We start from the raw sequence: 13871 nt of genomic DNA, 5'->3' as shown, positions 1-13871 counted from the left end.
TGTGATAGTGTAGGTGTAGGGGTCGGGTGAAGGTGGGGTAGTCAATGTATGAAACTCTATGCTCTAAACAGAAAGGAGTAAAAAGGAAGTAAGTTGTCCTCTACACTACTCGTGCTTGAGGACAGGTTACCCCCATTCTTTAGTCCCATATGCGTGTATTTGTGTTTCAGAATGTAGGCGCATAAAGGATGTAACGGCATCACGGAATGCTTGGAAACACCCCTAGTCCACTGCAGGGCAGTGGTTTTTGAGCAATGCCGTTGTGTTAGGTACGTGAGAAGTATGCCTGAACAAAGACCTACTGCGCAGTGGTGGACTAATAAGCCAAGGGCATTGCAGTTTGTGGCAGAGGTCAATTGAAACAGTTTGTAAATTGGAGGCACTAATGGGGTTTGAACCAGTTGCGAGCAAAATCAGCCTGAAGTGAATGGAGTGGGACTAGAAATTGCGGGAGGGGGGGAGTGGGCCAAGCAGTTGTATATCGTAAAGTTGTACAACCATGAACCTTGTTATTTTACTACATTTTAACTAGATAAAACACCGTCACTTCATTAATGTCAACAAAAGGCACAAGTTTTAGTAATACTGTTGTTCTATTCTGCTTTCATTATGTTGTGAAGTACCATCTGCACTTCCTTGCCTTATGCATTACAGCTGCCTGTGTAGTGCTACTGTGACTTGGAAAAAATAAAAGAAGTGACTCTGTGTGATGGTTCGGGCTCTCAAATTCTGGGAAGCATGGTGGGTGGTTGGCTGTCTATTTGTTCTGTATTGACTGGCTTAACTACATTTTGTCATTTATTGCCTTGTCATCTCTGCAGTAACTGCCGTCCGCTCCTTTGGCATTGAATGTGCAAAGTAAATGAATAAGTTAGTGAGCAGCAAGCAGGTAGGCATGCGGAGAAGTGGTTAAAGCAAATTAGCAATAGAGACAATGGAGCTGGTTTCTAGTTTGCAGCACCTGTTTGCACTGTTGCTTTCAAAATCTAAATTACCAAGTCAGAGTGAGTATACAAACACGCAAACATCGTTCCTTCGTTACCGGTCTGTGGCTGCAGGTGGCAAGTCTGGTGGCGGGACCCAGGGCCGGGAGACCAAGACAAAGGCAGTCAAGCAGAAGAAGCAGCTGCGGCGTGGTGGCCGTGGCGGTGGTGGTGACTCGGATTCTGACGATGATGCCGGGGACGGGCCCGCGGTCGGAGGAGGCCGGCGTCCACAGCAGGAGCTGGAGTTCATGTCGGTGGACGAGGTGCGGACGCAGCTGGAGCAGCTCCCGCTGCTCCGCGACTGCCCACCGGAGCTGATCCAGAGCATCGCCGAGAGGATCCACAGGTGGGCGTGGGCATGTGCAGGAGTACTTTCTCTGCCTTCTCAGAAAAATGATGCGCCCCGAAGCTGGTTTACTTCCAGGTGCTGTTTTTTGAGCGAACAAAAAGTTCTCTTGGAGAGCTAGCGGTTTTCTGAGTGTGATTTTTTTCTAGCAGACAAATAATTGCAATCTGCAGACAATGGATTTCTCGATATGAATCTGAAAAAAGAAGAACTGCCCTTCTAGGGCTGAGCAATTTCTCATTGCTGTTAATAAAGTAAACAAAACTTAGCCTTTCAAGATAGACAGATTTCTCAGTGCCATTCTTTGAGCCGTTTAAAAGATATTAAGTTAGACAAATTAAATTTAAGCCCAAGATTGAAAAACAGTGCGCGTCAGCAAAAAAAAAAACAGGACAGAAGAGAGAATAGAACAGGTGTTGGCTCACAGTTCGTTGTTTGTCTGCATCACATTTTTCTTCAGTGCTGGTCATAAATTAAAATCAAAACAATCTTTGCTTGTCTATCAAAAGATAGCAATGAAAGAAAAAGTGCCAGCAGTTGAGGGATCAGTGTCTTTGCTGTCTAAAATTTGCACTCCAAGACACTCTGCTGACACGGAAATGACATTCTGCTGTTTGCACTTCTCAGTTTGTCACCTTTATTCTGAAGAATGAGCACATCTTTTGTCCCTTGAAAGCTGAACTCGCCAAAAGAAAAGCTGACAGCAACCCTTGTCGTCACAGCTGCATTCTGCATGTTGGAGCAGTGCTGTGCAAACTTTCTGCACACATGACGCAGGCCCCTGACACGCAAGTACCAGGAAGTGGCACGGTCGGTGTTCCTGGCATCCTCGAGCGCATCTGGTGCGGCACGGCGCAAGACTTTTGCCGAGCTACAGGAGAAGGTTTCCTCCCTGCTTTTGAGCATCCAGCAGTTTGATCGAGGACTCAAGGCCCTGCCCACCGGTTTGTGGCCTCTTGTCAGCTTTGATGCCTGCTGGGGTGTGACAGCATCGTCAAAGGAAAATGCCATAATAATGGCTTTGTCGTGAGCTAGTGCTTCCACATTGAGAAGCTAAGCCCACAAACTAGTCAGCACTGCTGCGATTCAGGAAAATAGCCATGTTAGTGGTGAAAATGGTGCATTTAGTCATTTTCTTGTATATTGCATATGTGGCGACATAGATGCACATATGCAGAGCGGGAGGTGTGGGGGGGCATTTATAATTCAACCTTCTGATAATTCGGACAGTTTTCCGATCCCTTGAACTCCAATTCAGTTAAGTTTACTGCTCATCAAGCTTTTTATGCTAGTTACTGTGAAGGTGTGTGTCATTTCATCCCAGTGTAATCTTATTGGCGCGGTGTAAAACCTCACTTAGTTTTGAGAAAAGCAACAGGCCAATAACTAGCTCACTTTGTCAGTGGACGCCTTAAGCCCACCATGAACCCCCTGACCAAACACTGTTATCAAGCTTTTAGTCAGCAGTTCAGTGGTGCACTTGAGGTGTCCACTGACAAAGTGAGCTAGCTATGTGCCTTTCATTTTCTAAAAACCAAGGGAGGTGCAAGCAGGCCCAGGCTTCGGACTGCCATCTAGGAATGCACTGAAATTCAGAAAAGCGTCCTCTGCAGCATTGCTAGAATTTATGTCCGCAGATGAGTGTGGTCTAGGCGGAACGTCAGTTATAGTGGAATGCTTGTTGTAAGGCTGAATGAATGATGCAGACAGTCTGTGCAAGCGACAGGTGCACCAGCTAACTTCGTTCTGGGTTCACTGCAGAGAGAGGTGCTACACGTGAGGTGAGCAAAAAGAAAAGATTTCTTAGAACAAGATTAGAATGACATATTATAATTAATGAAATGGCAGCGGCAAGAAGACATATAGAATTATGAAAGTTTGCCTAGTTGACAGTTCTGCTTTCATGGACACTGTGCTAGATAACTCAAGTAGCTACAGTGGAACGAGCTGCTATTGTTTGGATGTTCGTTTGAGGTCAAGAAGGGCCTTGCTTTGGCTCAGGCCCCAGATGGCTAACCTAACTCGGAACAGACTAAAGCTTGTCTAATAGGTTCACAGGGCAACATGTACAAAGCAACATGGGCAACATGGGCAACATGGACACCCATGTGGCTACTAAAGAGCCACATGGGTGGGGCACTGACTTGCAGCTGTTTTTATTGCAAAAAACAAACACTGAATATGTATGAAAACACCATTTCAGGCAACAGAGAAAGAAATGGTTGACAAAAATTAATGAAAAGAGACGAAATAAAAGAAAACAAATAAGCTTGCTTCTTATTAGACAGCACTTGGAGGGCTGGCCAAGTGGAAGCCCTTTGCAACTTCTAGAATTGTTTGGCTTAACAATGCAAAATGAAAAGTATCCAGCCCCGTGTGGTTTGTTCCCTATTTTTAGCTTGTTGACCTGCGAACTTATATAAGATGAATTACGAATTTGCCCGACCTTCAGTCCTGGTCAAATAAAGTTTTACCGTATCATCTTGTGCGGCACAAAACGAGGCATTCCGATTAAAACATGAGCTCTCCCACCGTGCCTCCTCTGTGCAGCGGAAGAGCTGCAGTCTCATCTGGCTAAGCATCTGCTGAAGACACTGTGCTCAGACCTGGCCAACCTTGTTGTCGGGTACCTGGTCGTGGAGCACGCCAAGGAAGCAGAGACGCCCTCAAACATGGCCCCTGAGGTAGGATACAAAGATTATTGTGGGACCATAAAAAGAATGAAAAATAAAGTGTCCCTGCCCATGCTGCCAAGTATAACAGGCTTACAGCTGTACCTTGTTACTTCTAGCTTCTGTGCACTACTGATAGCAGGATTTCTTTTTTGCATGGGTCTGTCGTGCTGGAAAAGTCTCGCGAATGTGTGGTTGCAGTGATCTTGGTATAGCGATTGTATGCGCTGAAATTTAGGAGGGTAAAGCTCCAGATCAGTTGGTCACACACGTTGAAAGAAAAGAAGCATTACTTTAGACAGGATGTAAAAAAAAAGGATGCAAGCACTTATCCGATCCACACCCTTTCTTACATTTTGTCCAAAGTTGTGCTTTCCTTCCTTCAACAACCATACGCTGAGTATGCGTTGAAAGGAAGGCTGCATGAGCAAACAGAAAGGAAATCTGGGGCAGCTTTTTCAAGTCAAGCAGACAATCTGTATCCCAAATTGTTGACAACGGCTTGGTGATCTGGCCTCTCCCTTGTGTTTCAGTTGCATGTCCTTCCTGAAATGCGAAATTTCCTCGTCCTAGAAGGCGGCCTGCATAGCCTTAATTTTTAAAGGAGGCAGGTCAGTCCTGTGACCCTGAAGTGAGCATAATTGCTGAGTTTCTGTCAAAGAAACTGGTTTATGCCAAGAGCTGAGTTGCCCATTTGTTTTCGTCCTGGTTCCATTGCTCGTGCCCGCAGCAATGCAAATTGGCATTTTGTTGCGTTTGCTGAAAAATTGACTTTTTTTTTATATAGTGCTTGTGCGTGAGATGTTAAAAAGGGACCGGTTGGTCTAAACACAAAGTCTGTCATTCATTTACCTGCTGTTCTTTGTATTTGCAGTTGAAGAATTTACTCGTTGTCAGGCTTGATTGATATGTCAATGAGGTTTCACATATCTTGGGCCATCCTCCACTGTCGTTCTGACGTCCACTTTATTTCTTCCTCCACCTCAGCAGTAAGCATAATCAGGCACACCAACCTCAAGTCTGTATGTTGGAATGGACAGTGCAGTTATTGGGCAATCGTAAAAGTTGTATATATATATGTGTTCGTGCTGTTAAAGGGACACTGAGGAGAACTCTATCATTTTTTTTTGTTAGCAAAATCTGATACTTCGGCATTTCATAGCTTTGTTGCCGCTTGTTCGGGCGCAAAAGATGCATTTATTTCAAAGAAATTTGGATTCGAAGTTGAGAAAGTTTTTCCCGCCGCTCTGATTCAAACTCGAGAACTCTTATGACGACACGGAAAACTCTGATGACGTCACAGAACGGAGTGACGTGATACGTGACGTAAACGCAGACTCCGTGATTTCTGACGGCTAGCGGTGCGGTGCGCAACCTTCCTTTGCCAGCCTCAGAGATTCGTGGTTTCCATGAAGTAAGGAAAATTCCTCCAAGGTGGCGCCTCTTGTCCTAGGAAGTCATCACGCTTGTACTTGCGAGATTGGCCTGTGGCGGCGACACCTGTATTTTGGTTCTTGCTATTTTCTACATTACAAGAGCTTTGTTTTCAGTAAGAGCTGCGTTTTTGTGATCAGGAGCTGCTATTCTATTGATACAAGCCAACTTCAATTTCTCCTCAGTGTCCGTTTAAGAAGCGGCCATTCACACCTATTTATCTGTTGAAAGATGCTGGTGCCATTTGCTGTAGAAGGTACTGTGCTTGTGAGGTTGTGAGCTTTTGGGGGCAACTGGTGTGCCGTCTGTTTCACAGGTGCGGCAAAAGATGATCCAGAAGCTCCCTGCCGACATCAGGGGTCCGGTACTCAAGCTTCATCAGTCCCTGTCGGCCAAGGTACGTGCCACCTTTTGAGAGTCCAACCTGTAGCGTTATTTATGATAGGGTGTTCTCTGTGACAAGGACACAGGACAGGCATGTAATACAGTGTAATGGGCTACACATGCTTCCTGGTAGTTGATATGACCGAACGTCATGCCCGAGTGTGTCTTAAACCAATCCTTGTTTTTACCATTCGCAACAAACAAGATTTCTATGCATTCCTTTCTTGCCTCTTGCCAAGCTTTGCTGGGTTGACACGAACCTGGAAAGGTGCATGTGTGCATTGTTCAGTTGGTTCTCTGTGCAAGCCTTCCTCAACAACAGAACCGCTACCATTGGAATAAGAGGCGTCAGGACTAACACCTTCATCACCCGCAGAAAAGGAAGACCGCAAGGCTCTGTGATATCACGTATGCTTTCTAACATTGTTATGATTGGCTTAACAAGGAAGCTCGAAGAAATTGATGGAATCAGGCATGCCATCTACGCAGACGATATCACAATCTGGGTCACAAGGGGATCCTTAGGAGAAAAACAAGACCTTCTTCAGCGAGCAGCAGACTCGGTCAACGCATGCGCCCAACACTGCGGACTTGCATGCTCCCCTGAAAAATCCGAACTGCTCAGATTCCACAGAATAGGGCATGATCTGCAAAACTCCATTGACATCTACATAGGGGAAATGAAGATTCCAGAACTATAGAAAGTTAAGATCTTTGGCATGTGGATACAGAGTAACCGTCATATAGATCACACAATCATACTGTTAGCAAATACCACAGCAGAGATCACACGGATGATTGCACGAATTTCCAACAGAAGAAGAGGTATGAAGGAGGAGGACACATGTAGACTAGTACAGGCCCTCGTGGCCAAGGGGATAATATACAGCGTCCCCTACCAAACGCCGCTCGAGCAAGAAAAGGAACAATTAGAGGTAATCCTTGGGAAAGCATACAAATGCGCTCTCGGACTGCCGGTCACAACTTCGATGGAGAAATTCCTTAAACTAGGCATAAACAACACAGTACAAAAACATATCGAGGCCCATCTTCTCACGCAGGAAACCAGACTCATGCTGTCCTGAACGGGCATAAACACGCTGCATTTACTGGGCATAAGGGATGCTTTGAGAGAAATCAACAGCACAGCGAGTGCACCGAATGAAATCAGGGGGATCATTGAGGTCATCCCGATTACGAGAAACATGCATCCGGATATACACGAGGCGAGAAGAAAGGCAAGATCGGATTCCCACGAAAGAAGCTTCGCCTGGAAAAAATACGTATTATATGTTGACGCAACCACATACAGGGAACTATACGGCTCGATAGCCAGCGTGGTGGAGCACCAGTTCAGAGAAGTCAGCTGCGCTTCTATCAAAACCAACAACATCCTTGAACTATAAAGCGGCTGTTTGGGCTTGTTGGTCAGTGATCATGCTTAAAGAATGCAGCGCAAAAAGACAAGGACAAACGAAAAATGCACTTCTTCATTTGTCCTTGTCTTTTCGCGCTGCATTCTTTAACCATGATGACATCCTTGATGCTGAGGCGCGCACATGCGCGTACATGCTTGAGGCGCGTACATGCTGAGTCACTCGAGAGATGAACTGCAAATCATGATCAATGATTTAGACAAGTAGAGCAGCACGATGTGGCTAAAAAATTAGCATGCAGAAAATCTAAGTAATGTTCAACAGTCTAGCAAGGGGGCTGCAGTTCACAACTGGCAGCAAGGGGCTGGAAGTGGTAAAGGAATACATCTACTTAGGGCAGGTAGTGGCAGCTGATCCTGATCATGAGAGGGAAACAACTAGAAGGATAAGAATGGGGTGGAACACATATGGCAGGTTCTCTCAGATCATGAATGGCAGTTTACCAATATCCGCCAAGAGAAAACTGTACAACAGCTGTATCTTACCGGTACTCACCTACGGGGCAGAAACTTGGAGGCTAACAAAAAGTGCTCAGCTTAACTTAAGGACAACACAAAGGGCTATGGAAAGAAAACTCATAGGTGCAACGTTAAGAGACCATAAGCGGGCAGAGTGGGTGAGGGAACAAATGCGTGTTAATGACATCCTAGTCGAAATAAAGAGGAAGAAATGGGCTTGGGCAGCGCATGTAATGCAAAGGCAAGCTAACAGATTCTCGTTAAGGGTAAGGAACTGGATTCGAAGGGAAAGGAAGCATAGCAGGGGGTGGCAAAAAGTTAGCTGGGCAGATGAGATTAAGAAGTTCGCAGGCACAAGGTGGGCGCAGCTGGCAAAGGACAGGGTTAATTGGAGAGACATGGGAGAGGCCTTTGCCCCCCCCCCAGTGACATGTAGCCAGACTGATGGTGATGATAACATGCGTAGACTGGCTTCGGCATAGGCGAGGCCTTGCAGGCACGTGGTGCATACACCTAGAAAATGTCCATGGACTCCTTGGCGGTGCGTGCGCCACGGTTGTTTGCTTTCAGAGGACGTTCCAGAGGAGGTTGTTTGCTGAACCGAAATCGTACGAAGCGCACGTGCCAGGCACGTCATTCACTCCAGATGAATACTTCGAGATTTCAAATACCAAACATTTGGGTCAAACCAAATATCAAATACCTTACTTTTGGAATAAACGTTAGGAAATATCAAATATTCGCACAAGCCTACTTGCCAAGTATGAAGTGGTGGCAAGGGGCATGACATGCTCGGTATTTCACGGCATGACATGCAGGTTGTACAAACTGCTGTCTGATGCCCTCCCCCTTTACTTTATTTTTGCTGGGCAGATTTTGGGATGTTTGAATTTCCTTTTTTTTGAGATAATGTGTGACAAACCGACAGTACCTATTGGAGCATATTGTGCAATGTAGAAAACTTGCTACTTAACTACTGTTTGTTTGTTTGTTTAAGTTAGCGAGAGTTGAGTGTACACAGGTGTTTTTTCTTTTTCACTCTAGCTGAGAGCTTTGGGGGTACCACTTGATGCTTCGGACTTGGGCATTAGTTAGTTTAATCTGTGAGATGACCTGAGCGCTTTTGTCGCACGACAGACACTGGACGACTTCCTGGCTGATGTGGACGTGGTTTTGGGGCCTGGCATCTGTGACATGATCATCCGCTCCGACAAGAAAAAGGAGAGGTGAGAGCTGCACTTCTTTCCTCCAGCCGCCGCGATGGCTGAGTGGTTATGGCGCTCGGCTGCTGGCCCGAAAGACACGGATTCGATCCCGCCGCGGCGGTCGAATTTCGATGGAGGCGAAATTCTAGAGGCCCGTGTGCTGTGCGATGTCAGTGCACGTTAAAGAACCCCAGGTGGTCGAAATTCCCGGAGCCCTTCATTACGGCGTCTCTGATAGCCTGAGTCGCTTTGGGACGTTAAACCCCTATAAACCAAACTTCTTTCCTCCTCTCCACAACCTACATGCAGAGCCAGTGGAAGCCCAACAGCCTAGCTAACTTGTGAAGCAGGGAGGGTGTCCACAGCCTTGTACATGATGGTATTAGGAGACTGGCGCGTGTGGCCAGTCCTAGCCTTTCTCTTCCCAGGAATGCAGTTTTATGTCTTAGGCTTTTTTATTTTTGCTACCACAAAGTGGTACACTTGCCTTCCATACTCCCACACTTCGTTCCTTCCCAATTAGTCATGCTGGCTGCTGCCTGTTGCATTTCTAACGAGTGCTGTTAATGAGCAAAGCTACCTGCCTTGAGCTGCTAGTATCCATTGTGTTTGGATGCATTCAACGCCACCCTCTTTCCATCCCTCTGACCATTGCATTGGCTTTGCTTGCTGTTATCGGATGGTAATATGATGGCAAGCCAGAGTACATGACAGTGCGAGCAACAGCAAAGGACTTGAGCTTAAGTGTGTTGCACTGTCTCACTTGTTGTGTTGTGCCGTTCTCATAACTATCAGTGCAAAAAAAAAAAGGTCAATGTATTCTGTTTCACAAACTTAGTTTAAACAAGTATAAACAAGACAAAATTGCTGTTTTTGCTTTGTTTGTTTAGTTTGGTTGTCTACATACTGTTTATGCAAACAAGTATGCTTCTTGTATTCTTTACAGCAAACTGCTTTCATTCGCACATAGTTGTGGTCTCTAAGGGTTAAACGAAACACGTTACTCCTGATGAAGGTTGGCCTTGCTGCTGCACAGTTCTTTCCTCATTCTTGTTTGTCAGTAAAAACTTCATGCTGCTTCATGCCAGTTGCATTAAAAGCGGAAAACAGAGCATGGTTCCAGGATCTCACTGGGCTCTCCTGTGGGTTCCTGAGTGTAGTGTGCTAGCCATGTAATGAAACAGGCAGGAGAGCTGCCTGTACTGATGTGTACTTTAAACAATTAGGAGTAAAAAGGGAGTAAGCTGTCTTTATAAAGGGAGTGTGCTAGACGACAGATTACTCCTTTTTACTCACATATAGGCATGTTCGGGTTCAGAATGAGCGTGCAACTAGTGCTTTGTGGGGTGGAGCTTGACAGTGTAGATGGTGTCACAAAGCGATCAGAGGCCTTGGCAAAATGTTGCCACCTGCCTGCTGATCGTTGCCTTTCATTTCGCAGCAGTGTCAGCAGGTGGCATATCGACCTAACCATATTTGCCAAGAGGGTGGTAAGAGGGATAAGGTGTCACACAGACCTTGGAGGGGGAGAGCACGAAGAAATGCCGTGTGCATTACGCCTGTGTGGCATTATCGGTATGTGCCAGATGTGCTGCTTCACCGTGCTCGCCTCAGTGCTCCTGTCGTGTCTTACACCATGGTGTCGGCCATCGAGTGGGGCGCCGGCAAGCTGTAGATACCAATTCTTATGAGGTCACGCTTCAGTGCCTCGTTGTCCCTGAACTGCGGTGATGTATACTTCTGTGACATGGCCCGTGCCACCTGCTCATGTGTGCAGGCAGTGGTTGCTGAGCCACCGTCAAGGCCTGCTGGCGCAGTTGTCGGAGGCCTCGGATGCTGCACTGTGCCTGCACCTGGCGGTGCTGCTGGTGGCACAGGCTCAGATCCAGAAGGCTCTGCATGCCTCGGGCCGCTTCGTGCCCCAGCTCCTGTCTGCCCTGCGCCCACAGCTGCCGCCGGACACCTTCGCGCAGCTGCACCATGCACAAGGTGGGTTCCTCTCTACCCCAACTATTCTCCGAGAGGTTAGGTTGACGGTTTGATGGTGCACCGTTTGGTCAGGAAACATAACTGAAGAATTTTGTAGATCACTCACCAGTCTCGATTTATGTCTATGTTTCAGGAGTATTAGAGATTTCTGCCGAGACATCTTCATGTTGGGAGACTTGTGCAGGCACATCAGCGGATTTGACAAGACTGGCATGTCTCGCACAGCAGTCGCATTTTTTTAGTTTATTTTTAAGGGAGGGGGACGCAGCTTTCAAATCCCTAAAAATGAGCAAAAAATTGTCTTTTTGATAATTGTTGCATCTGCCTGTATCCTTCGTTTTTTATACTGTCCTGAATTTTCATTGCTCAAAACGACCGGGATGTACTCTAAAAATATTGTTTCGTGAAACGTGACGGCTCTGCATTGCAAGGAAACACTTGAACAATCAACGTTTTCCCCCGTTTTGGTTTTCTGGCTAAATGCTCACCTCATGAAGCAGATTTCTTCACGACTGTTTTATCTATTTTGACCTTTTTGCATTCATAGGGCCATACTGCAGGTCAAGACAATCTTTGTTTTTCAAATTTGTGAATTTTAAATTTCTTGTATGAAATTTTTTCTCACTCAATGGGCAGTGCATCACAAAAATTTAAAACAAAAACTTGTGCTCTGCAAAAAAAAAAAAAAATCTAAGGATGTCTTGACATATAGCACGTCAATACAAACACAACGAACGTTGCACCATCTTTCTGCCACATTTTCTTAACCCTGCAGCCTTTTTTACAAGATTCAGAGGGAAAATATTAATACGAGGTGACAAGCCAAGGGACAGGACGACATGATGGCAGATGAAAATATGATTTAATGGCGCAGGGCCTAGCGCGAGCGCTCCGTCCCGTGCCACTGCCCTCTTCTTCGTAACAATATGTATTAGAAAACAATTTTCTGGAGACATAATGAAATTTTGTGAAAGTAGTCATGAATAAATTGAATATGCTAAAGAATTTCATGTAAATGCATCAAAAAATTTAGAAAATTGTTTGCTGAAAGCAGTGTCCTCCCCATAAGCGCGTGTTTGGCAACAGCGCTTGCGTCTTGGTTCAAATTGTATCTGCCACAGTGGCTTCGGAATTTGGTTGCCGAGCCTTTGGTGGTGGGATGGAATCACAGCCAAGGCAACTGCATTTGATGGAGGCTGAATGTGAAAACCCCACTTGCTGTGCAGTTTCAGTGTGTGAACATTCACGAATAGACTTGACTTGGAATTACCCGCCATAGTGACCCTCATGGCCCATGTGCAGTTTTAGGAAATGAAACCCCACATAGCATAGCATGCCATGGTGCTGTGTAAACGTATCTAGTAACTCACTTGAATACACTAGTGCCAGGATAAATGAACCCTGGTAATTATTCAGTTGAATCTCGATGATATAAACAAGGTTGATACGAATTCATAAAATTCCCTGGCCAGAGTGCACTGTGTACAATGTGCTGAATTTCGGATGTTCTGAACACTCTCCCGTGCTAACGCGGATGACAGGAACAAGCGAGCTACGACCGCAGCCTTGAGCACTAAGCGCTGCCCGCAAATCGCCTACTCTGCGATTGCTAGTCGTGCTGTGCGTACAGGTAGCAGTGAGTGGCGGAAATGACGCTGTTTGCATTGTTCACTCTAAACATAAAGGAGTGAAAACTCCCTTTTAAGAAAGGGAGTGTGCTACAGGACAGTTTACTGCCTTTTCACTCCCATTTAGGTGTAGTATTCTTGTTTAGAGCTTAGCCCAAAACTGCTTCTTAGTTTTGTGAGCCATCTTGTTGCGCGCTGCCAGCAGTGTGCTCCACCTGCTCTCTGACAGCAACCTCTGGCATTACTGTATCAGCAAGGAGACGTGTCTGGCCACATTACATTGCTTCATGATAATATTCAGTGCATTAAAATATTAGCAGCTTTACTTCGTGCAAACAGTCAGTAAGCTCCTTCGTCAAATCAAACTTACTTTTTCCACTGACCTCAGTTAAGTTATTCTACAAATTGCTCCTATGCTTTATGAGCCCCCTTCCCCAGTTACATAATGTCCTATAGGCCTCAAGGTTACGGTTCACTCGCCGGTTAATTCTAATGTGCTTATGAAGGGAGACAGCATTCCATTCTTCTAGTGCGCCAAAACTGCACGCTCATCAGGTGCCATTGTTCGTGTGGTGAAGCCTCCTCACTCGCAACGATGCTGCTTATGATGGGTGTGACATGGTACCAGTTGAGCTTCGTTGCGTTGCACTGTGGCGGATATGGAAGGCCCTTAAGATTTTAAAGCAGTTCTGCTTCGATGGTCCCGACAATATGCACGCAATAAAGTGCTGACGGAAACATGGAAAGTTGTCATTGCCGTGATGTTCTCATCTCAAAATCAGGCAACCATTTCCCAGTCCTTAACAAAATGCCTATACTGTGATGCAAGCAGTTCTTGACAGTTTTTTAAGATTGTTCTATAATTTGAACATTTTTTATGGTCCCTTGAAGTTCAGACTAACGAGTTTTTGCTGTACTCTGCGACAGCTTTTTTTGGCATTGAATGGAAGGCAGTGGGGTTGGTGCGTTAGTTACTCTGTCATTCTGCCAAATAGGTCAGCCATGTGACAGTGTGCCTGGCCACCTGGCACATTGCTCTCGCCGCGGTACGTTCACTCCATTGTTAGGGAAGCTGGCACCATCTATGGAAGCCTCTTGTGAACATACAGGCTTAGTACGTGTGTTGGGGGGAAGAAAACTTTTTTTTTCCCTGACTTCCAATGTTGAAAGTTGGCAATTGTGTTAAATATATGCCTCAAACAACGAATATTTACAAGATCTTTTGTTTTAAGAGAAAACTAATTACTGCAGGTGGGGAATACGGGAGACTATATTCCGGTGCAAGAGATAATAATAATAATGATAATAATTGGTTTTTGGGGAAAGGAAATGG

At 45.7% G+C, this 13871-nt stretch overlaps 1 protein-coding gene across 2 annotated transcripts in view; it reads left to right on the top strand.

Annotated features, from left to right (window-relative positions):
* The window catches only part of Ufl1 (UFM1 specific ligase 1), a 40294-nt gene that overhangs the window by 24210 nt on the left and 2213 nt on the right, over positions 1-13871 (top strand). For both annotated transcript variants that reach the window (XR_013307391.1, XM_077632610.1), the window contains exons 11-16: positions 1059-1332; positions 2110-2276; positions 3883-4016; positions 5755-5835; positions 8854-8942; positions 10699-10910. Coding sequence is in view for 1 of the 2 variants with exons in the window: in XM_077632610.1 (XP_077488736.1) it covers positions 1059-1332; positions 2110-2276; positions 3883-4016; positions 5755-5835; positions 8854-8942; positions 10699-10910 (957 nt within the window). In the remaining variant the exon portion in view is untranslated. The remainder of the gene's footprint in view (positions 1-1058; positions 1333-2109; positions 2277-3882; positions 4017-5754; positions 5836-8853; positions 8943-10698; positions 10911-13871) is intronic.

The sequence above is a fragment of the Amblyomma americanum genome, chromosome 7, assembly GCF_052857255.1.
Source record: "Amblyomma americanum isolate KBUSLIRL-KWMA chromosome 7, ASM5285725v1, whole genome shotgun sequence".
Taxonomy (NCBI): domain Eukaryota; kingdom Metazoa; phylum Arthropoda; class Arachnida; order Ixodida; family Ixodidae; genus Amblyomma; species Amblyomma americanum.
Note: the sequence above shows the minus strand (reverse complement) of the source record. Positions and strands in the feature narration are given on the sequence as shown.